Source organism: Bubalus kerabau, chromosome 8, assembly GCF_029407905.1.
Source record: "Bubalus kerabau isolate K-KA32 ecotype Philippines breed swamp buffalo chromosome 8, PCC_UOA_SB_1v2, whole genome shotgun sequence".
Lineage (NCBI taxonomy): Eukaryota > Metazoa > Chordata > Mammalia > Artiodactyla > Bovidae > Bubalus > Bubalus kerabau.
This window is the reverse complement of record NC_073631.1, coordinates 15,684,639-15,706,407: the sequence shown is the minus strand read 5'-3', so window position 1 is coordinate 15,706,407 and position 21,769 is coordinate 15,684,639. Positions and strand designations below refer to the sequence as shown.

Below are 21,769 nucleotides of genomic sequence, written 5' to 3'. Positions count from 1 at the left end.
GTGCATTACATATGGTCTCTTTCATATATTTTTCTTGGCTTTTTAAACAAATATTTAGACATGAAAAAATTTTTCTTAACACCTTGAACGGGCTGCAGTTTTCTGATTTCCATGTAGGCAGGGAAAACATGGAGAGTTACAGTCACCTATGGTAGTGAGTTCACCCAATAGGTAAAATAAAAATAAAGAGGCAATGAAAGCTTGGAGTATTTATGAACACATGATTGAAATCTAGTCCTCTAGATGCTGAAGTCACAAGTAACTCATTATTTATAGATAAATTCGATGAACCCATATCTGTGTTAGGAGACCTTCAGAAGAAGTGATTTGGAAAAAGTCCAGTTTGTATGAATGTAATGAAGTAAAGAAATGTCCAGGTAGCCAGTGTGTAGGGCTGAGTTCCAGAAGACATAACAAGAGTTTGGAAAAGAAGTGATATTGTCAAAGGAGGTGAGTTCTATAAAGGTGAGCACACAAAAGATCATAAAGTGAGGGTGTTGCCTCAAAGGATGACAAACAATACAGATTTGAAGAAGTGCTATTTTAGTTTTGATTATTCCATGAGACTGAGTCTCACAGAATTCAGACTTGGAGACAGGGGAAGGAGATACAACATTGGGGAGATCCATTCCGACTCTTCTTGATCCACAGAGATGGCGATGGCTATAGTGGCCTAGTTGCCTTGGCCTACCCAAGAGAAGAGGGTTGGTGGGTATTTTGGCAGGTAAGACTCCTCACATATGGGTGCTTTGCATCGGGTCCTCGCTGCAGCTCCCTATAGAGAGGTAAAAAGGGAGAAATTGGATATACGCTGCTGAAATTGGATATACGCTCTATCATTGTTCAGGACCGTGAAAGATGCAAAGGAAGCTTGAAAATTATAGCAGCCTGTATGTTCACAACAAAAATTAGAAATTCCTCTGAAGTAGCATTTAACCAAGCATCAGACAGCATCAATCTAAATCAGAAGCAAGGATGAGAAAATGGATGTCCAAATGTAGACAATCATTATCCAAAATCATTGAATAAAGAGAATATCCTTTTTCAACAACACAAGAGACAACTTTACACATGGACATCACCAAATAGTCAATACAGAAATCAAATTGATTACATTCTTTATAGTCAAAGATGCAGAAGCTGTACACAGTCAGCAAAAACAAGACCTCGAGCTGACTGTAGCTCAGGTCATCAGCTTCTCATAGAAAAATTCAGGCTTGAACTAAAGAAAGCAGGTAAAACCACCAGACCAGCCAGGTACAATTTAAATCAAATCCCCTATTAATATGCAGTGGAGGTAATGAATAGATTCAAGGGATTAGAACTTGTAAATAGCGTGCCTGAAGAACTACAGGTGGAGGTCCATAATATTATACAGGAGATAGTGAACAAAACAATCCCAAAGAAAAAGAAAAGCAAGAGGCAAAGTGGCTATCTGAGGAGGCCTTACAAATAGCTAAAGAAAGCAGAGAAGCAAAAAGCAAGGGAGAAAGGGAAAAGTATATCCGACTAAATGCAGATTTCCAAAGAACAGCAGAGAGATAAGGCCTTCTTTGATGAACAGAACTAAAAGAAAACAACAGAAGGGGAAGGACTAGTGATCTCTTCAGGAAAATGGGAGATATCAAGGGAACATTTTGCCCAAAGATGGGCACAATAAAGGACAGAAACAGTAGAGACCTAGTAGATGCTGAAGAGATCGAGATGGAAAGAATACACGGAAGAACTATACAAAAAAGATGTTAATGAACTGGATTACTACAATGGTGTGGTCAGCAACCCAGAGCCAGACATTCTGGAGAGCAAAGTCAAGTGAAGGAAGCACCGCTGTTAATAAAGCTAGTGTATGCGACGGAATCCCAGTACAACTATTCAAAACACTAAAGGATGATGCCGTCAAGGTGTTGCATTCAATATGTGAGGAAATCTGGAAGACCCAGCAGTGGCCGCAGGACTGGAAAATGTCAATCCTCATCTCAATTCCCAAGAGGGGTAGTACTAAAGAATGTGATAACCATCAGAAAATCACACACATATGCTATGCTAGTAAGGTCATGCTTAAAATCTGGCATGCTAGGCTTCAGCATTATGTGAACCAAGAACTTCCAGATGTCCAAGCTGGGTTTAGAAAAGGAATAGGAACCAGAGATCAAATTGCCAACCTTCACTGGATCACAGAGAAAGCTAGGGAATTCCAGAAAAACATCTATTTCTATTTCATCCACTATGTCAAAGCCTTTGACTGTGTGGATCATAATAAATTGTGGAAAGCTCTTAAAGAGATGCAAATACCACACCATCTTACCTGTCTCTTGAGAAACCTGTATTGTCAAGAAGCAACAATTAGAACCCTGTATGGAACAACTGACTGGTTCAAGATTGAGAAAGGAGTACGACAGGGCTGTCTGCTGTCACTCTGTTTAATCTATATGCTGAGCAAATCATGAGAAATGCCATGGTTGGATGATTACAAGCTGGAATCAAGACAGGCAGGAGAAACATCAACAGCCTCAGATATGCAGATGATACCATTCTAATAGCAGAAAGCAAAGAGTAACTAAAGAGCCTCTTGATGAGGGTGAAGGAGGAGAGTGAAAAAGGTGGCTTAAAACTCAAATTTCTAAAAACTAAGATCACTGTATCTGGCCCCATTACTTCATGGCAAATAGAAAGGGAAAAGGTGGAAGTAGTGACAGATTTCCTCTCCTTCGGCTCTAAAATCTCTGAGGATGGTGACTGCAGCCGTGAAATCAGAAGACGGTTGCTTTTTGGCAGGAAAGCTATGGCAAACCTAGACAGAAGAGGCTGAAAAGAAGACACTTTACTCTGCCCACAAAGGTCCGCAGTCAAGGCTGTGGTCTTCCCTGTGGTCACAATAGGTGTGAGAGCTGGATCATAAAGAAGGCGGAGCACAAAGAATTGATGCCTACGAACTGTGGTGGTGGAGAAGACTCCTGAACATTACTTGGACAGAAAGGAGTTCAAACCAGTCAATCTTAAGGGAAATCAATCCTGAATACTTGTCAGAAGGACTGATGCTGAAGCTGAAACTCCAGTATTCTGGTCATCTGATGCAAACAGCTGACATTGGAAAAGTCCCTGATGCTGGGTAATATTGAGGGCAGAAGGAGAAGAGGGTATCAGAGGATGAGATGGCTGCCTGGCATCACAAAAGTGATGGACGTGAACTTGGGCAAACTTTGGGAGATGGTGACGGACAGGGAGGCCTGGTGTGCTGAAGTCCATGGGGTCAGAAAGAGTTGGACACAACTGGGTGACTGAACAAGAACAACAATGTAGATAAAGGTAATAAGAGGTGCTTCCTAGAAGGAAATGGAGCCTTTAAAGAAATTTAGGATCCAGCTAGGAGAAAAAGGTACAAGCAGACAGCAGAAAAGAAGAAAAGTGTTAGTAAAAGTCTGAGGACCAGAATATACATGGAGCACAGGCGGGTGTATGTGTGTGTGAGTATCTTTATAAACCCATATGTGTTGGAGTTGACAGAGGGAGAGAAAGGCCATAAAACAAAGGTGATGAATTGTATGGTGGGGTAAAATGAAATAAAGATGGGTATACATATCAAAGATCTTGAAAAGTATAAGACATGATCTGAAAAATAGTAGGGAGCCATAATCAATTTGACCAAGGAACTGAATGATCAAAGGAGCATTTTATAAAAATTAGCGCTGCCTTTGCATACAGGATAATCTGGAGAGGAGACAGGCAGTTTTACAGCTCTGTAAAAGTGCCTTTGAAAGTCAAAACATTTTTAAGTCTCTGTAGAGCTAAACTGAAGAACTCCCAACAAAACATTTTCTTTCTTTCCTCTCAAAGGAATGCTGACATGGCAAGAAAAATAGTTTCACCATGTGTTTGTACTTTCTTTTATAAGGAGTATAAAAGAATTGCTATATTCTTTTAATCTGAGCAGCTCAGTCTACAGAAACTTTAACTTCTATCTAGAAATTTTACTGTGGGAAGCTTTCCTCTCGACATGCATACTAGATATTTTTTCTTGATGCCTTAATAATTCATCTCCAGTTTGGTGATTTTTATCTTAACATGGAGAAATTGATGAGGGCCCCCTGCCTACAAATTCAAATAACTAAAAGTTGAAAGCTAAAACTTTAAGATTAGAGGAACTATGGTTATTTAGTGAAGACTAGAGAATAACTTAAAACTTTCCCCTCAGTGGACATAGTTTTATCTTATTACATAGCTTTTAATCTCTTACTAAGGATAATGCAAGAATAAACACATTTGTTTTGACATATAGTTTCAAGGGGAGCCCAGAAAGAATTTTTTATACAGTGAGGCAGATATTAAGGAATGTTATAGACTTTCCTAGAAGAGTTTTGCTAAGGTTGTGGAGGTCCACTTTGAGTTTAGGCAAGACCCAAACATGTTAAAGTCAGAGTTGGCAGAGGTCTAGGGAAATTAGGATCAAAGAAATATTAAAATAAAATACCTTTTGACTTTTACATTTAAAAGAGAAACAAATTTCAGGGAATGAATGGCAGTCTAACAAGGTGGACATTATAAAAACATGTTCTGCAGGGTTAATCTGGGTGTAATAAACCAGTTAAGGAGCATGGAACCTCAATAAAGAAAGATGCAATTATGAAATTTTGAGTATAGGATGTTTTCTTTCACTCAGATTTGTTTTCTAGCTCAGTTCCCACCCATATTAAAAATTGTATTAGAAATACATTTTTATTCCTAAATAAATTAGAAATATATTTTTAAAAGATAATTGTTTAAAAAAATACTACAAGTGCTTTGACTTAAACTTTTGTTAAGCACTGGGTTCCATGTTGCCCTGGCTGGAACTCTGCTATCAGAATGGTGAAGGTCTTCCTCCACTCGATGAGTTTCCAGGGTCAGCTATAAGAAAAGACAACAATCTGGGTGGCTTAAGCAATAAAAATTGATTGTCTCATAGATCTGAAGGCTGGAAGTTCCAAATCAAGGTGTCAGAAGTTGGTTCTTTCTGAGGAAGGTGAGGGTAAATCTGTTCCATGCTAGTCTGGTCCTAGCTTCTCGTAGCCTTGGGGGTTTCTTGGCTTATAGATGGCATGACTGCTATATCTTCAGATTATCTTCCTTCTGTCTCTATGTTCACATTTCCGCTTTGTATAAGGATACAGTCATATTGGATTAGAACCCACCCTAATTACTTTATATTAACCTGATCATCAACAAAGACCTTATTTCCAGGTAAGGGGGCATTCACAGATGCTAGGGTTTAGAACATCAACATCTTTTATGGGAGCACTATTCAATCCATGACACCCACCAGCACTGATCTCACCATTCACCCTAATGCAACTTTGGCACCAAGAGAGTGCCAGGGCTTCTGAGATGGAGCAAATCTAAGTGTAGGACTGTAAGGTGGAACAGAAAACAGAGGAGTTGCTGGCAACAAACTCAAATTTTTTAAAGCATTAGGTGGATTAAAACCATTTGGTGTCTATCTAGGGACTATCAAAACTTACCAGTTTGAGAAGTCTGTAGCAAATTTTACCTAAAATCTACCAGACATAAAAGACATGGAACGCTACTCTGGTACTTTTCTCAAAATGTTCCTATTTTCCTAACAGGACCTAGATGTGACTTTTTACATCCTGTATTTAAAACACGATATGAGGAAATAGGTCTTGAGTCACCATAACAGTTTGTTTACCTTAGAAAAGAGGGCTATTGCTTTAAAAGAAAATCTTCCTGAAGTTTTACTTTTCTCTTTCATCCCCAAAAGAGAAAGAAAATCACTATGTCCATCAAAACATGCTACTGGGAAGATACTATAATTAAGCCTAAGTTTCAGGAAACAACGAATAACAAGGAAAACATCTCTCTGGCAAGTTTTATACAACCTCATACATTTACATAAAAAAAATCTCCAGAACTTAACCAATTTTTTTTTTTTTTTCTTTTCCTTGAGTTCTTTCCTTTTCTTTTGCTAGAAAAGAAAGCACTGGGAGTTGACACTCACATTGTAAATAGCAGAGCAATGTTTCTGTAAAGCAAGGCTGCAATTTCTCACAGCTAAAAGGGGTAGAGGCCAACAGCAGAATCTAGCTCTTCTAATCCTCTGTGTTGCCTCCCTACATAGTGCCATAAGCCATAGAGGGCAAAACCATTTGCCCTTACAAAGTAATTCTCTGACTCTAGCACCTGCATGAGTGCTAAGTTGCTTCTGTCGTGTACGACTCTGTGTGACCCCTTGGACTGTAGCCCACCAGGCTCCTCTGTCCATGGAGTTCTCCAGGCAAGAATACTGGAGTGGGTTGCCATGCCCTCCCCAAGGGGATCTTCCTGACTCAGGGATCTAACCCACGTCTCTAGAATTATGTCTAGAATTGGCAGGTGGGTTCTTTACCACTAGCACCACCTGGGAAGCCCCCTAACTATAGTAAGCCCTCCTTATCTGTACCAGTTAGGAATACTTTCAATTGCAAATAACAACAAAAGAGACTAATCAAATCTTAAGCAGGCGGGGTTTGGAGGCAGGAGTGGGTTTTGTTTTGTTGTTCCCTTTGTTTTGTTTTTCCATAACCCACACCCTGAAATTGAGTCCAGGACATGAGTGTTGATTCAATCTTGTCAAGAGGAACTGGGCTCTTTCTACTCTTCCTCTCTACCATTCTCAGCAAGTCTTATTTTTATCACATCACGGTTTCAAAATGACACTCACAGCACTAGGCATCTTGTCTTTTAGGTTAAAAGAAGCAATTACAGGGCCCAGCAAGCTACCTTTTCACCTTTGTTGTTTTTATTAGGGAATAAAGGCTTTCCCATAAGCCTCCAACTTTTCCCTTTTTGGTCAGGTCTCAGTCACCTTAGTTATAAACAAGGATGGGAAATTCAGAATATGGTAAAGGGACACAAGACCATCATGATTTGCTTAGATTCGGGCTAAAAATATCCTGACACTGAGCCAATCATGGTTCTATAAGCAAGAAGGAACAGAGAAAATGCCTCTGGGTCTGCCAGAACAAACGAGGGCATTTGGTAAGACTCTGGGGAGTCTTTAAATGACAATCCATCATTGGAAACTGAAAGAACAACAAAAAAATGAGAAAAACAATTAGCTACAAGAGTAAGTTAAAAAAAAAAGTAAGGACTGTTTCTCACTTTAAGAAGCTCAAGAAATACCAATGAATAAAACAGAGTCCTCGTGATAACAATAAAAGTTGACTAAATTAATAATCCACATACAATAGCATTGACAGGGACACAAATAAGTATCTGCTGATCCTTAATGGACAGGGAGGCCTGGCGTGCTGCGATTCATGGGGTTGCAAAGTCCGACACGACTGAGCGACTGAACTGAACTGAACTGAATAGGCATTTATGGTTTCCCTGGTAGCTCAGACAGTAAAGAATCTGCCTGCAATGCAGGAGACCAGGGTTCGATCCCTGGGTCAGGAAGATCCTCTGGAGTAGGAAACAGCAACCCACTCCAGTATTCTTGCCTGAAGAATCCCATGGAAAGAGGAGCCTGGCGGGCTATAGTTCACAGGGTCGTAAAGAGTCAGACACAGTTGAGCGACTTTCACTTTACTTCACTTCAATGGTCATTTGCCATTTTAGACATTGGACATATTTAAATGCTGCTAAGCTGCTTCAGTCGTGTCCGACTCTATGCGACCCCATAGACGGCAGCCCACCAGGCTCCCCTGTCCCTGGGATTCTCCAGGCAAGAACACTGGAGTGGGTTGCCATTTCCTTCTCCAACGCATGAAAGTGAAAAGTGAAAGTGAAGTCACTCAGTCGTGTCCGACCCTCAGCGACCCCATGGACTGCAGCCTACCAGGCTCCTCGGTCCATGGGATTTTCCAGGCAAGAGTACTGGAGTGGGGTGCCATTGCCTTCTCCAATTTAAATGCTAAATGGAATCATTTCAACAACTGGCCTTATGAACAATTCTTCAATATCAAAAATGGGACTTTGGAAACTCTAATGTGCTTACAAATCACATGGGAATATTGTTAAAATGTAGATTCTAATTCAGTAGGCCTGGAAGGGGCCAGAGACTGAATTTCTCACAATTCCCAGATGATGCTAATGGTTCTGGCCCATGGGCTATACTTTGACTGGTAAGGATCTGGAAAACAACGCATATCTTTTAAATTATTTCAGCATGATATGAATTTTACTTTTGGTGGTTGTTGTTGTGCAGTCGCTCAATTTGTCAGTTGAGATTTTTGCAAATAATCATTCTTCCTTTGGGTGAGAAAGTTTTTGTGAGGAAAACATTTTCTGGAATGTTGTTAAAAACCATTTTGAATACTTAGTTACATACATCACTTTTGTTTCTTGCACATTGCTTCAGTCTCAAACAAGCACTAGTCTCAAATGCTTTTTCCTCTTAACATTATTAGGAAAAAACATTTTATTGGGAAAAAACATTTTCTTTGACCACATGGCATGCAGAATCTTAGTTCCCCAGCCAGGGGTTGAATTCATGCCTGCTGGCAGGCTAGAGTCCACGGGGTTGCAAAGAGTCGAACATGACTGAAGCAACTTAGCACACACACAAAGAGCTAATGCCCATGAAGAAACAGAAGCTTGAATGTACCTAAATGAATTTGATTTCTTGGTCATGATCACACATTAAAAGAACCTTAACAAAACGTGCAACAACTTCTCCCTAATTTCATATTTTATCTGGAAGGTATGCTGAAGGTAATAGACCCAGAAGCATCAAATAATTGGCCTACATCTATAAGGCTTTTGGCTAAAATCTTAAAGTCAGACTTATCAAAATGCTCACAAGACAAAGAGGGCATCTGAGTCCATTTCTAAGGCTTCTCTATCCTAAAAGGCTATATAGAAGAACTATACCAAAAAGATCTTCATGACCCAGGTAATCATGATAGTATGATCACTCATTTAGAGCCAGACATCCTGGAATGCAAAGCCAAGTGGGCCTTAGGAAGCATCACTACGAACAAAACTAGTGGAGGTGATGGAATTCCAGTTGAGCTATTTCAAATCCTAAAAGATGACGTTGTGAAAGTGCTACACTCAATACACCAGCAAATTTCGGAAAACTCAGCAGTGGCCACATGGCTGGAAAAGGTCAGTTTTCATTCCAATCCTAAAGAAAAGCAATACCAAAGAATGCTCAAACTACCACACAATTGCACTCATCTCACACGCTAGTAAAGTAATGCTCAAAATTCTCCAAGCCAGGCTTCAGCAATACGTGAACCATGAACTTCCAGATGTTCAAGCTGGGTTTAGAAAAGGCAAAGGAACCAGAGATCAAATTGCCAACATTGTTGGATCATCGAAAAAGCAAGAGACTTCCAAAAAAACATCTACTTCTACTTTATTGACTATGCCAAAGCCTTTGACTGTGTGGATCAGAACAAACTGTGGAAAATTCTGAGAGAGATGGGAATACCAGACCACCTGACCTGCCTCCTGAGAAATCTGTATGCAGGTTAAGAAGCAACAGTTAGAACTGGACATGGAACAAAAGACTGGTTCCTAATCAGGAAAGGAGTACATCAAGGCTGTATATTGTCACCCTAATTATTCAGTTTATATGCAGAGTACATCAGGCAAAATGCCATGTTGGATGAAGCACAAGCTGGAATCAAGACTGCCAGGAGAAATATCAATAACCTCAGATATGCAGATGACACCACCCTTATGGCAGAAAGTGAAGAACTAAAGAGCTTCTTGATGAAAGTGAAAGAGGAGAGTGAAAAAGTTGGCTTAAAGCTCAATATTCAGAAAACTAAGATTATGGCATCCAGTACCATCACTTCATGGCAAACAGATGGGGAAACAGTGGAAACTGGTTGACTTTATTTTGGGGGGCTCCAAAATCACTGCAGATGGTGACTGCAGCCATGAAATTAAAAGATGCTTGCTCTTTAGAAGAAAAGTTATGACCAACCTAGATAGCATATTAAAAAGCAGAGCCATTACTTTGCCAACAAAGGTCCGTCTAGTCAAAGCTTTGGTTTTTCCAGTGGTCATGTATGGATGTGAGAGTTGGACTATAAAGAAAGCTGAGCACTGAAGAATTGATGCTTTTGAACTGTGGTGTTGGAGAAGACTCTTGAGAGTCCCTTGGACTGCAAAGAGATCCAACCAGTCCATCCTAAAGGAAATCAGTCCTGAATATTCATTGGAAAGACTGATGCTGAGGCTGAAACTCCAATACTTTGGCCAGCTGATGCAAAGAACTGACTCGTTGGAAAAGACCCCCATGCTCGGCAAGACTGAAGGCGGGAGAGAAGGGGACGACAGAGGATGAGATGGCTGGATGGCATCACTGACTCGATGCACATGAGTTTGGGTGAACTCCGGGAGTTGATGATGGACAGGGAGGCCTGGCATGCTGCAGTCCATGGGGTTGCAAAGAGTCAGACACAACTGAGCGACTGACCTGAACTGAATCCTAAAAGGCATTTGGGTTCATAATAAAAATGGTTTGGGAACTTCTTGGCAGTCCAGTGGGTAAGAGAGGAAGAACTTCTCTGGCAAACCTTTAAAAAATATTATGAGTGTATCAACAGTCATTTCCTTAGAATACTACCCTTTTAAGTGATTTACTGGAGACTTCCCTGGTGGTTCAGACAGTAAAGCGTCTGTCTACAATGCGGGAGACCTGGGTTCGATCCCTGGGTCAGGAAGTTCCCTGGAGAAGGAAAAGGCAACCCACTCCAGTACTCTTGCCTAGAAAATCCCATGGACGGAGGAGCCTGGTGTCCATGGGGTCACGAAGAGTCAGATACAACTGAGTGACTTCACTTTCACTTTCACTTAAGTGATTTAAGCAAAATAGGTTTTGTTTTGTTTTGAAGTGAAGTGTCCCTTGGATTTCAAGGAGATCCAACCAGTCCATTCTGAAGGAGATCAGCCCTGGGATTTCTTTGGAAGGAATGATGCTAAAGCTGAAACTCCAGTACTTTGGCCACCTCATGCAAAGAGTTGACTCATTGGAAAAGACCCTGATGCTGGGAGGGATTGGGGGCAGGAGGAGAAGGGGACGACAGAGGATGAGATGGCTGGATGGCATCACTGACTCAATGGACGTGAGTCTGAGTGAACTCTGGGAGTTGGTGATGGACAGGGAGGCCTGGCGTGCTGCGATTCATGGGGTCTCAAAGAGTCAGACATGACTGAGTGACTGAACTGAACTGAACTTCAGCGACTGAACTGAACTGAACTCAGTTCAGTCGCTCAGTTGTGTCCGATTCTTTGTGACCCCATGAATCGCAGCACGCCAGGCCTCCCTTTCCATCACCAACTCCCGGAGTTCACCCAGACTCACATCCATCGAGTCAGTGATGCCATCCAGCCATCTCATCCTCTGTCATCCCCTTATCCTCCTGCCCCCAATCCCTCCCAGCATCAGGGTCTTTTCCAATGAGTCAACTTTTCGCATGAGGTGGCCAAAGTACTGGAGTCTCAGCTTTAGCATCATTCCTTCCAAAGAAATTCCAGGGCTGATCTCCTTCAGAATGGACTGGTTGGATCTCCTTGCAGTCCAAGGGACTCTCAAGAGTCTTCTCCAACTCTACAGTTCAAAAGCATCAATTCTTTGGTGCTCAGCCTTCTTCACAGTCCAACTCTCACATCCATACATGACCACAGGAAAACCCATAGCCTTGACTAGACGAACTTTTGTTGGCAAAGTAATGTCTCTGCTTTTGAATATGCAATCTAGGTTGGTCATAACTTTCCTTCCAAGGAGTAAGCGTCTTTTAATTTCATGGCTGCAGTCAGGGGCGGCAACAAGAGGAGTTACCCCGAGTCTGAGGTCAGGGGTGGCGGCCGGGAGGAGCTACCCCACGTCCAAGGAGCCGTGGCTGTGCGGGTGCAGGAGGGCCTAGAGGAGCTTTCCCACGTTGAAGGTCAGGAAGGGCGGCGTTGAGGAGATACCCCTCGTCCAAGGTAAGGAGCAGCGGTTGCACTTTGCTGGAGCAGCCCTGAAGAGATACCCCATGTCCAAGGTAAGAGAAACCCAAGTAAGACGGTAGGTGTTGCAAGAGGGCATCAGAGGGCAGACACACTGAAACCATACTCACAGAAAACTAGTCAGTCTAATCACACTAGGACCACAGCCTTGTCTAACTCAATGAAACTAAGCCATGCCTGTGAGGCAACCCAAGATGGGCGGGTCATAGTGGAGAGATCTGACAGAATGTGGTCCACTGAAGAAAGTGAAAGTGAAGTCGCTCAGTCATGTCCGACTCTTAGCGACCCCATGGACTACAGCCCACCAGGCCCTCCGTCCATGGGATTTTCCAGGCAAGAATACTGGAGTGGGGTGCCATTGCCTTCTCCGTTAACAGCGGCAAGGCATATTATACTTACTTGGAGCTGGTATACTTGGTGACAGCCTTAGTGCCCTCGGACACAGTGTGCTTGGCCAGCTCCCCAGGTAGCAGCAAGCGCGTGGCGGTCTGGATCTCCCTGGATGTGATAGTCGAGTGCTTGTTGTAATGCGCCAGGCACGATGCCTCACTAGCGATGTGCTCGAAAATGTCATTGACGAAGGAGTTCATGATTCCCATGGCCTTGGACGAGATGCCAGTGTCTGGATGGACTTGCTTCAGCACCTTGTACACGTACACGGAGTAGCTCTCCTTGTGGCTACGCTTGCGCTTCTTGCCGTCCTTCTTCTGGGCCTTGGTCACAGCTTTTTTAGAGCCCTTTTTAGGGGCAGGAGCAGACTTAGCTGGTTCAGGCACGTCTATAATGACAACACCCAACAAATGGCAAACCAGTTCAGTATTCTTGCCTTGAGAACCCCATGAACAGTATGAAAAGGCAAAATGATAGGATACTGAAAGAGGAACTCCCCACATCAGTAGGTGCCCAATATGCTACTGGAGATCAGTGGAGAAATATATCCAGAAAGAACGAAGGGATGGAGCCAAAGCAAAAAGAATATCCAGCTGTGGATGTGACTGGTGATAGAAGCAAGGTCCGCTGCTGTAAAGAGCAATATTGCATAGGAACCTGGAATGTCAGGTCCATGAATCAAGGCAAATTGGAAGTGGTCAAACAAGAGATGGCAAGAGTGAATGTCGACATTCTAGGAATCAGCGACCTAAAAATGGACTGGAAGTGGCTCAGTTGTGTCCAACTCTTTGTGACCCCATGGACTGTAGCCTACCAGCCTCCTCCGTCCATGGGATTTTCCAGGCAAGAATACTGGAGTGGGTTGCCATTTCCTTCTCCAGGAGATCTTCCTGACCCAGGGATTGAACCCGGGTTTTCCGCATTGTAGGCAGACACTTTACCATCTGAGCCACCAAGGAAGCTCTCTTGTTTTGTTTTAATAGAGCATTAAAAAGCTTATAAATTAATTAAGAGAGAAACAGTCTCAGTTTGAGCATCCAGGAGAAATTTCCAAAGCTACACCACACAATTGAGCCAGCTGGAAGCCTTAGGCAGGGCCATGATAGGAAGTCTGATCCTGGCTCCTGTCTACACACTCAATCCCTGCTACAATTGCATCATAAATACTTTTATTGCCATCTCCTTCAGTTCTGAATTCAAGTGCGTCATGACTGCATCTTTTAGACACAACCTGAATCATCTCCAGAACTCTAGCTGCATCAGAATCTGAAAAGTGTTAGTTTTACCTTTCCAGCCTCTGAAGTTTAGGAAGGAAGTTGAAAAGATTACTGAATAGTTAAAATCATACTATCAATCATAATAAGCAAAACAAACTGGGCAAATTTCAAACTCAGATCAACTTATAAATTCTAGCTTCCTGAAATGTCATCCAAAGGATACCATAAATCATCCATCAGCCCGGGACCTATTCCCCTACATATGCTTATTTTTTCACCATCCATTTTCATCCCTGGACCAGACCAAACTCCTAAGTCTCCTCACATTCACAAGGCCTCAAGCATGCATGGTAAGTCGCTTTAGTCATGTCCAACTCCGTGCTACACCATGGACTGTAGCCCACCAGGCTGCTCTGTCCATGGGATTCTCCAGGCAAGAATACTGGAGGGGATTGCCATGCCCTCCTCCAGAGAATCTTCCCAACCCAGGGGTCAAACCTGCGTCTCCTTAGTCTCCTGCATTACTGATGAATTCTTTATCACTGGGCCACCGCAGAAGCCCCCCACAAAGCATCATCTGTCCCCAACTCGAGTGCTGCTTGATCCAACTTCTGGTTGAGAGCAGGCCAAATGGCTGACTGGCTCATGCCATTGCAAAAGTTATAAAACCTCGAAGGCTCATCATTTAACCCTGGTTATCTCAGCCTCACTGCAAATCCTCGAGAGAAAAAGCCAGACTCTGATATGACCTCCATCACTCCTATCATGGCAGAAACCACAACAGCTGTCTGGTGGGAAGATGGGAAAGTTAACACTCTGGCAAACCAGAGATGAGAAATAGTAGGCAGAAAGGCGTCGGTAATAAACTGTTCACCCTTCTCTCCTCCTTTTCTGAGATGCTGTGAATTCATGATGCAGATCACTCTCTGGAGGTGTTCTGCATAACTGAGCAACCATTTGAATGTTCTATAACTAAATCTCCCTGACATTTTAAAATTTATTTTTAGCCTTCCTTTGTGTCTCTCTTGCTTCTCTGGGATTGCATTCCAAAGGAAAGCGAACGCTCATAAGATTAACCTCAGACCCTTTCTCAGGAACCCAAGCTAAGATAACACCTTCGTATATACCAGTCCCTCAGTGTAGAAAGACATTTTCTTCCTGCCAACAACATTCAACTTTTCAAAACCTGGCTCAAAATATTCCCCTTTAAGGAAACCCATATTTCACTAATCATTTTGTTACTTCTTACCCAACCTCATTTATTAATTTTTTCCTAAATATTTTCTGATTATATGCATTTGTGTGTTTCTTCACTTCTTGTGTGCACGCCATCACCGGCAAAGCCCACTGCGGTCCCAGGAAAAAAATAAGATGGCGTCTAGGTGCTAAAATAAGGTCTAACCTTCTCTCTTGCGCTTCATCTAGTTTCACGTGCAGAGGTCTCAAACTTGGCGCTTTGGACCCAGAGGTCCTGGTGAGAAGTGGCCTCGGGGACATCTCAGCACCTGCGTGGCTCAGGCACAGACCGCTGTGCAAGACACCGATAGTCAAGACGGCGGCGGCGGGCCTGCGCAGAGACGCGCGCGGCTCAGGCGCTGTCATCTGGAGTCTGAGCCGCACACCTGTGCCGACTGCGGGAGAACTCGTCTCCTCCCCCGCCGGCAGGATCCCAGGAACGCAGCCCCGCCCACTGCGGTCTGTCCAGGTGCGCGTGTGTTCTAGAGGCAAGTTGGCACCACTCCGTTCCTTGATCAGAGTATAGCTTTCATCTGTTCCTCATACAAATTGGGTCTTGTTCTGTTGGCCCCAGTGACACAGAGCAGGACTTCTGTTGGAGACTGACTTGGGAGGATCAATAACAATATCAGGTCTGATTTTCTCCCTTCCTCAAGCTGTTAAAAGCCTGGACTGTCACTTTTTAAAAATGCATTTTCTCGGCCACACTTAATACAGTGGCTTTGCCACAAACTGCCCAGTGTAAACGTGTTGGAGAAGGTTTCTGGCCACCCTCTGACTCTTCCCTGCCTGCATCAGCATTTCTTCCAGGCCCCTTTGTCTCCCTGAGGCAGCCCCAGGCTTTCTAGGGCCAATCTACTGCCCCTCCCTCCTGGGTCTGACCCTCCAATCATAATTCTCTTCCTCCTACCTGCAGTTCTCTGTCCACTGCTCAGCTTTGAAAAACAACAGACTTGGTCTGCATCCCTCTCATTAACGACTAAAGTGAGGACACCTGGTTGTTGTTCAGTCGCCCAGACGTGTTTGACTCTTTCACTACGGAGGTTTGCCCAAGTTCATGTCCATTGCATTGGACTTGGAATGGACATCTTAGGTGTATTCATGTATTTAAATAGACCCTGTAAACATCTGCCTTAAATCAATGTGGACTTACTCTAAAAATGGAATTTAGACACTTACCTTAATGAAGGAAAATTTTCTGAGCAAGATGATTTAAACTAGTGACTATAGTGTTGAATTGCAATATTCTAGAACTCCAGTATATCAAGCTTTGATACTTCGTCAAGTATCAAACACCCAATCTGATAATAATAACACCATTATTTCAATATTTTAAAAATCTGAATTATTTATGTCTTGAGAAGTACCTAAAGAGTTAAACCCAGCATTTACATGGAGGCTTTATGATCTCTCAAGGTATTTGGGCTTGTAAGTGAAAAAGAGTATAACTCTTAGCACAGATTTTCCCAGATCAAATTCTCTATAGGTCTACTTCTTGAAAGAGGTATTTTTAAATTTTATTTTTAGCATTAATCTGAATATATAAAGAAGGAGAGCTTCCCTAAAAGAGAATTATAAAGAACAAAGACATAGTCTTACCCTCAAGATATCTACGAATGGGGCCAAGTTGATAGCAAAAACAATTAGGGTTCAGTGGTGGAAACTCCTTATCTGTTTGATTGATTTGTTTTGTTTGTTTGAACAAAGGCTGTTTGTTTCATAGCAGAAACTAAGAACCAGGGATCTTGCAAATCGACTGCTGGGCCTTAGAAACAAAAACTACAGCTTGCTGTTAATAAAAATATTGAAGTCTTTAATAAAAGTAAAAAGTTTTAAAAGATTAGCACACAGAAATAAGATTGTATGTGTGTGCTAAGTTGCTTCAGTCACGTTTGAGTCTGCGACCCTATGGACTGTAGCCTGCCAGGCTCCTCTGTCCATGGGATTCTCTAGGCAAGAATACTGGAGTGGGTTGCCATGCCCTCCTCCAGGGGACCTTCCCAACCTAGGAATCGAACCAGAATCTCTTATGTCTCCTGCATTAGCAGGGCGGTTCTTTACCCCTACCACCACCTGGGAAGCCCAGGAAATAAGATTACTTGTATGTAAAAGATGCTGAGAAAGAAGTTTGGATTTAGTTTATATTTATCTCTTAACTATTTATCCAGCTAGTATAAAATATGAAAAAGCTTTTCTAGTGGCTAGAAAAATTTGCCCCCAAATTTGGCTCACCGTCAAAGATGATACCATTGATACACATGGTTCTTAAGATCAGACCTGCAAAAAAGTCAAATAACTCATTGTTAATTTTCAGGATTTATTTTCTTCACTTTTTATAATATTAATTTATTTAGTATAAGTATCTTTATTGTTTCTCTTGCTATTAATTCAAATTAGAATGATAATGTATGTTTAATATTTAATTTTTGAAACCTAGTTCATGTTATATGTTTATACATTTTATAGGGGAAATCTACCAAATATTTAGTTTCAATGATTTTTGAAAATTTTGCTGAATTCTGAACATTGTTTTTGAATAAACAAGATATTAATACCAGGCTATCAATACATTATGAAATAAATATGAAAATACCAGTATGTCATTCTACTCCAATAGTGTCACTATGATATTGTGGTTCCTGTTAATAATGGCACTTGAGTACCAGCTCTAGTCGACTGTGCAAGTGAAAGTTTAGTGATTTTTCCTGATACTCCCCTTCCCAATCCCTCTCTCTCTGAATAACTCATGATTTCTTCTTCCCAGAGGTGTCTTCTGACCCTGCAACTGCAGAAAGGGGGAAACAGTTCTTGAGCCTCAGCTGTGTTCCCAGCACTGTGTTCCATGCTTTACATAATCATCTCACTTAATCATCATGATTCGGTGTGGTCCTTGTCGCAACCCCCATTTTATAGCTGAGGAAATGGGTGCTAAGCAGGGTTGATAGCACATGAACTGGAACACTGCTGGAGTCTTCTGGCTCTCTGTGCCTAGCAAGCCCGGTGTCCTCTTCCTTCTGCTTCACCACATCAGGACTTTCGATTTCCTCGTTGTGTACTAAGTCTGCAGAAATTGCTTTATTGCACCCCCGTACGAGATACTTCATTTTTAAGAACTTGAAGTATCTTTCTAATAATTAAATAGTATTTTATCTTCACCTAAGTTGGAGGTGGGAATAGATGACCTTTCAGTTCAGTTCAGTCGCTCAGTCGTGTCCTACTCTTTGTGACCCCATGAACTGCAGCACACCAGGCCTCCCTGTCCATCACCAACTCCCGGAGTTCACTCAAACTCACGTCCATCGAGTCGATGATGCCATCCAGCCATCTCATCCTCTGTCATCCCCTTCTCTTCCTGCCCCCAATCCCTCCCAGCATCAGAGTCTTTTCCAATAAGTCAACTCTTCACATGAGGTGGCCAAAGTATTGGAGTTTCAGCTTCAGATGACCTTTAGGATCCTCTCATTCCCTGAGAGGGTCTATGAAATATAAAGGCAAATGCCTAAAATAGCAAAAGGAATGTGGTGAAACAATCCAGAAAACATCCTGAGAAGAACTTCATGAGGAAAACAGAAGACATCATGAACATACTATGTCTCTCTTAAAGCAAAAATACAAAGTGAGCATCTTACTTGCTCTTTGATATTGAAACACATGGACATTTTCTGAGTATTTATTCTCTTTAGGTGACTAGGAGTAATGATATCTTTCATTTGTGAAGCAGTGACTGTTTGCTAAGCACTTCACATTTGTCAGCAGTTTATTGAATACTGTGAACTCACCAGGGTTCAAACTTCATAGGGTTTTATTTTTCTTCAATCACTGCTTTAAAACATGCTCCATTGAATCCCCCCTTCCCAAGACTTTATGGCATCTCCAGCAGATGCCAATTTCCTGATCTTTTCAGCTTCTAAAAGACATACCCCAGCACTTTCCACTTTCATTTTCATCCAATTTAAATGTCCATCTCCTCTCTGGATCCAGGGACAATGCTGAGGCATGAATGTGGGCAAGGAGAGGGGGCATGTCTTCCTGATCCCCACCCCCTGTTCCTCAACCCCCCCAACCTGCCCCCCGAAATCTTCTGAGTCCTTTGCTGTGTTGAAGGCTGGGAGGCAGCATTCTCAAAGGGAACAGAAACTTTCTTTTTTAATACTTACTGGGTACCATTGTGAGTTCTGCCCTCCCTCATGGCAGCCAACCAAATGCTGCACCTCTTGAGGGACACCTGATGACTCTTAGGAAGACCCTCTGGCAGGCTCATCACTGAGAGGCCACCTCTCATGGGAAAACCAGCTCCAGGGGACCTTTTCCAATCTCCCTCAACTCCTGTCCCTATATAATCCACCCTACAGACTTTTACTGTTGGGGTCTCTTCTAGTCACACTTCGGGGTGTGGTTCCATCACAGTAACTCACGCTTTCCATGGTATCCACTCCTGCCAGATAATGAAAATGTGCCCTATTCCCCTCCTGCCCATTTTCTTTACCCCGAGTTTTCCCCATAAACCTCTTTCCCTTTGCTCAAATAGGCACAAAGTGCAGTTTAGCAAATCCATTCATTGCATAAGTAGGTATCCAACTGACAAATGAGATTCCAGGCTCAACTTCTTGTGGGCAACCCCCTTCCCAATCTCTACAAATCACTCTTGAGGCACCCCCATTGGCTTATTTTAGAAGGACCACCCTCCAAGGGAGGAAGGAAAAGACATGGAATTCTTTCTAAAACTGAAGATTAACAATTCAATCGTTCTCTCAAGGTAAGTGAGTTGAGAGTGATAACGAGGGCAGCAGAATTTGCATCTTAATAAATCCCAATCATCTCTTTGTCCTCTATCATCTATTTGTCCCCAAATTTGGAGCCAAGTTGCCAGTTAGAGACAATAAGTCCCTCTTAGTATCTTATCATACATACAGAGTTATGTGTGAACTCCACACAGTTCTGAAAGATAGCTATTGTTATGCCTTAGGAGAGTGAAGCCCCAAAAACAATCAGTACTATGTTGTAAAGGCAAGGATATTTCCATCACCTCCCACCATGCTCAGCACATGTGTGTGTGCTCAGTTGCCTCAGTGGCGTCTGACTCTTTGTGACCCTATGGACTGAAGCCCGCCACGTTCCTCTGTCCAGCGGCTTTTCCAGGCAAGAATACTGAAGTGAGTAGCCATGCCCTCCTCCAGGGGATCTTCCCCACCCAGGGACTGAACCTGCGTCTCCTGCATCTTCTGCATTGCAGGCCGATTCTCTACTACTGAACCACCACCACTGGGGAAGCCCATTTGGCACATAATAGGGCTCAGTGAATACTTACTGAATAAATAATGTGAAAAGCCAAGGTCACACTTAGGAAGTAGAGAAATAGCATTCAAGGTCAGTTCTTTTGGACCATCAATACCTCCCTAAATAAAGTGTCATCCTCCCACCAACCCTGATTATAACCACAACTCAGTGTCATAACAGCTCGTTCAGTCTGACTCAGATGTATCTTTCAGTGAATTACTTCATTTCTCTCCCCATATTGGAATCTAGCCCCAGGAGGGTTCCATGCACATACATGTGAAACCAATTAGCAGGTCCTAAGCACAGAATGAACTTATCCTGCCTGGGCTTGGCTTTCTATATTTTGCAGTTGCATATGGTTGGTGAAATCACTCCATGGCAGGATCTTTAACTCTCACACAGATCATTCTCTCCTGAGCTTTTCTATTTTAAGTTGCTTAATAAGCAATGAGGATCTGTGTGACATTTATCATCTCTTAATTACTATAGGTTCTCAACTTTAGTGCTAGAAAGGCTGATGAGTTACTTATTAGGATCTTCAAACTCAGAAAGTATAGTATGAATGAATGAGTGCAGGGATGGATGGATGGGTGGGTGCATGGATTGAGTAAATGCCAAAATTTCAGGTAGTTGACGACATGCAGTTTTATCTTAGTTAATCAGAATTCCATAGACCAAAAAGCAGTTGAATTTTTGAAACTTAGAGAACTCTGCAAGCAGATTTTAAACAAGAAGCTATATCCTATACAAATATAGGGAATATATTAAAAAACTCATTTTAAAATATTTATTTTAAAATGGACACTTGCCTCTTTTAGGCACTTCATAGAGGAAAAAAAATTTTAATATTTGACTATAGAGCTGAACCAAATGGAGACACTGAGGATTTAGGAAGACTCTGGGGAGGAGTACCTCTGAGAGAAGATAAATGTTTTTTCAACACTTTGCCTGCACTGGTTGAATTTCAAGTAAGCTTTGTGTTCCTTGCCAGAACTACAGCAGAGGGCTAGTGTGGGAGCGCAGTCTGTACCTTTTATGAAATGGAAAAGACTGGTGGTTATTCTCCTCTGATGTTGCCTCTAAGGTTCACAGCCTGGGGCTAAGAGAAGCAAAACAAACGAAAGAACAAGGAATATATTTGCATTTGGCTTTGAATAGCACAACTACAGTGGCCCAGGGATATGTACTAGTCTCTAGTAATTATTTAAAAACTACCCAAGGGGTTGAGAAGTGCAGGGAAACAGTCTGTAGGCTAGGTCTGGAAGGCTTGAGGAGTAGGGATGGGGTGGTGGTGGCCACCCAGCACCACACAGGGTCCCCTTCTGGGGCAGGAGAGAGGCCTTGGTGTCTATTCTTGGCAATGAGCTAACTCTCTCATAAGTGTCTGGCAACCAGCCAGAAAGAACAGGGTGTTCCTGCTGAGTGTATACAGGGCTTCAAAAACATGTTTGTGTGTGCAGCCCAGTAGGCACAGCCTGGCTTAGTCACTCCTTGTCAACCACTGCCTCTCTGGACTGTCAAGAGGAAGACTTTGGCTCAGACCTGCTGTGCAAGTCCTGATGTTTCTGACATGCCCAAACATCCAGTGCAGAGATGAATTTTTAGGGAAACTAAATGTGCCTTGTAGCCCATGGTTCAATAAATATTCTGTTGCCAGGAGCAAATATAGACTGACTTTCAGCTAACCTCCCATTAAGGTCACAGAG

General features: G+C 42.5%; 1 protein-coding gene across 4 annotated transcripts; it reads right to left on the bottom strand.

Moving 5' to 3' along the window:
- Positions 1 to 538: 538 nt before the first annotated feature.
- LOC129658495 (histone H2B type 1-F/J/L-like) lies at positions 539 to 21,151 on the bottom strand. Of its 4 annotated transcripts, XM_055589445.1 has the most exons (4): positions 21,094 to 21,151; positions 17,019 to 17,063; positions 12,343 to 12,721; positions 539 to 775 (listed from the first exon to the last, which is right to left on the bottom strand). In XM_055589445.1, exons 2-4 carry the CDS (start codon positions 17,044 to 17,046, stop codon positions 688 to 690), a joined length of 495 nt encoding a protein of 164 aa, XP_055445420.1. In that variant the 5' UTR covers positions 17,047 to 17,063; positions 21,094 to 21,151; the 3' UTR covers positions 539 to 687. The 4 variants fall into 4 exon arrangements, 3 of the variants coding, with proteins under 3 accessions (XP_055445420.1, XP_055445421.1, XP_055445422.1); XM_055589446.1 differs by lacking the exons at positions 17,019 to 17,063; positions 21,094 to 21,151 and adding an exon at positions 14,953 to 15,748; XM_055589447.1 differs by lacking the exon at positions 539 to 775 and having other exon boundaries at positions 12,339 to 12,721.
- Between the last annotated feature and the right edge of the window lie 618 nt (positions 21,152 to 21,769).

What these genes read in the sequence shown, in the direction of transcription:
- LOC129658495 (XM_055589445.1), bottom strand. Translation starts at nt 17,046, where the DNA reads ATGTGTATCAATGGTATCATCTTTGACG. An exon ending in CAATGGTATCATCTTTGACG is followed by an intron (nt 12,722 to 17,018) that starts GTGAGCCAAATT and finishes TTGTCATTATAG; the next exon opens with ACGTGCCTGAACCAGCTAAG. An exon ending in ACCAAGTATACCAGCTCCAA is followed by an intron (nt 776 to 12,342) that starts GTAAGTATAATA and finishes ACCTCTCTATAG; the next exon opens with GGAGCTGCAGCGAGGACCCG.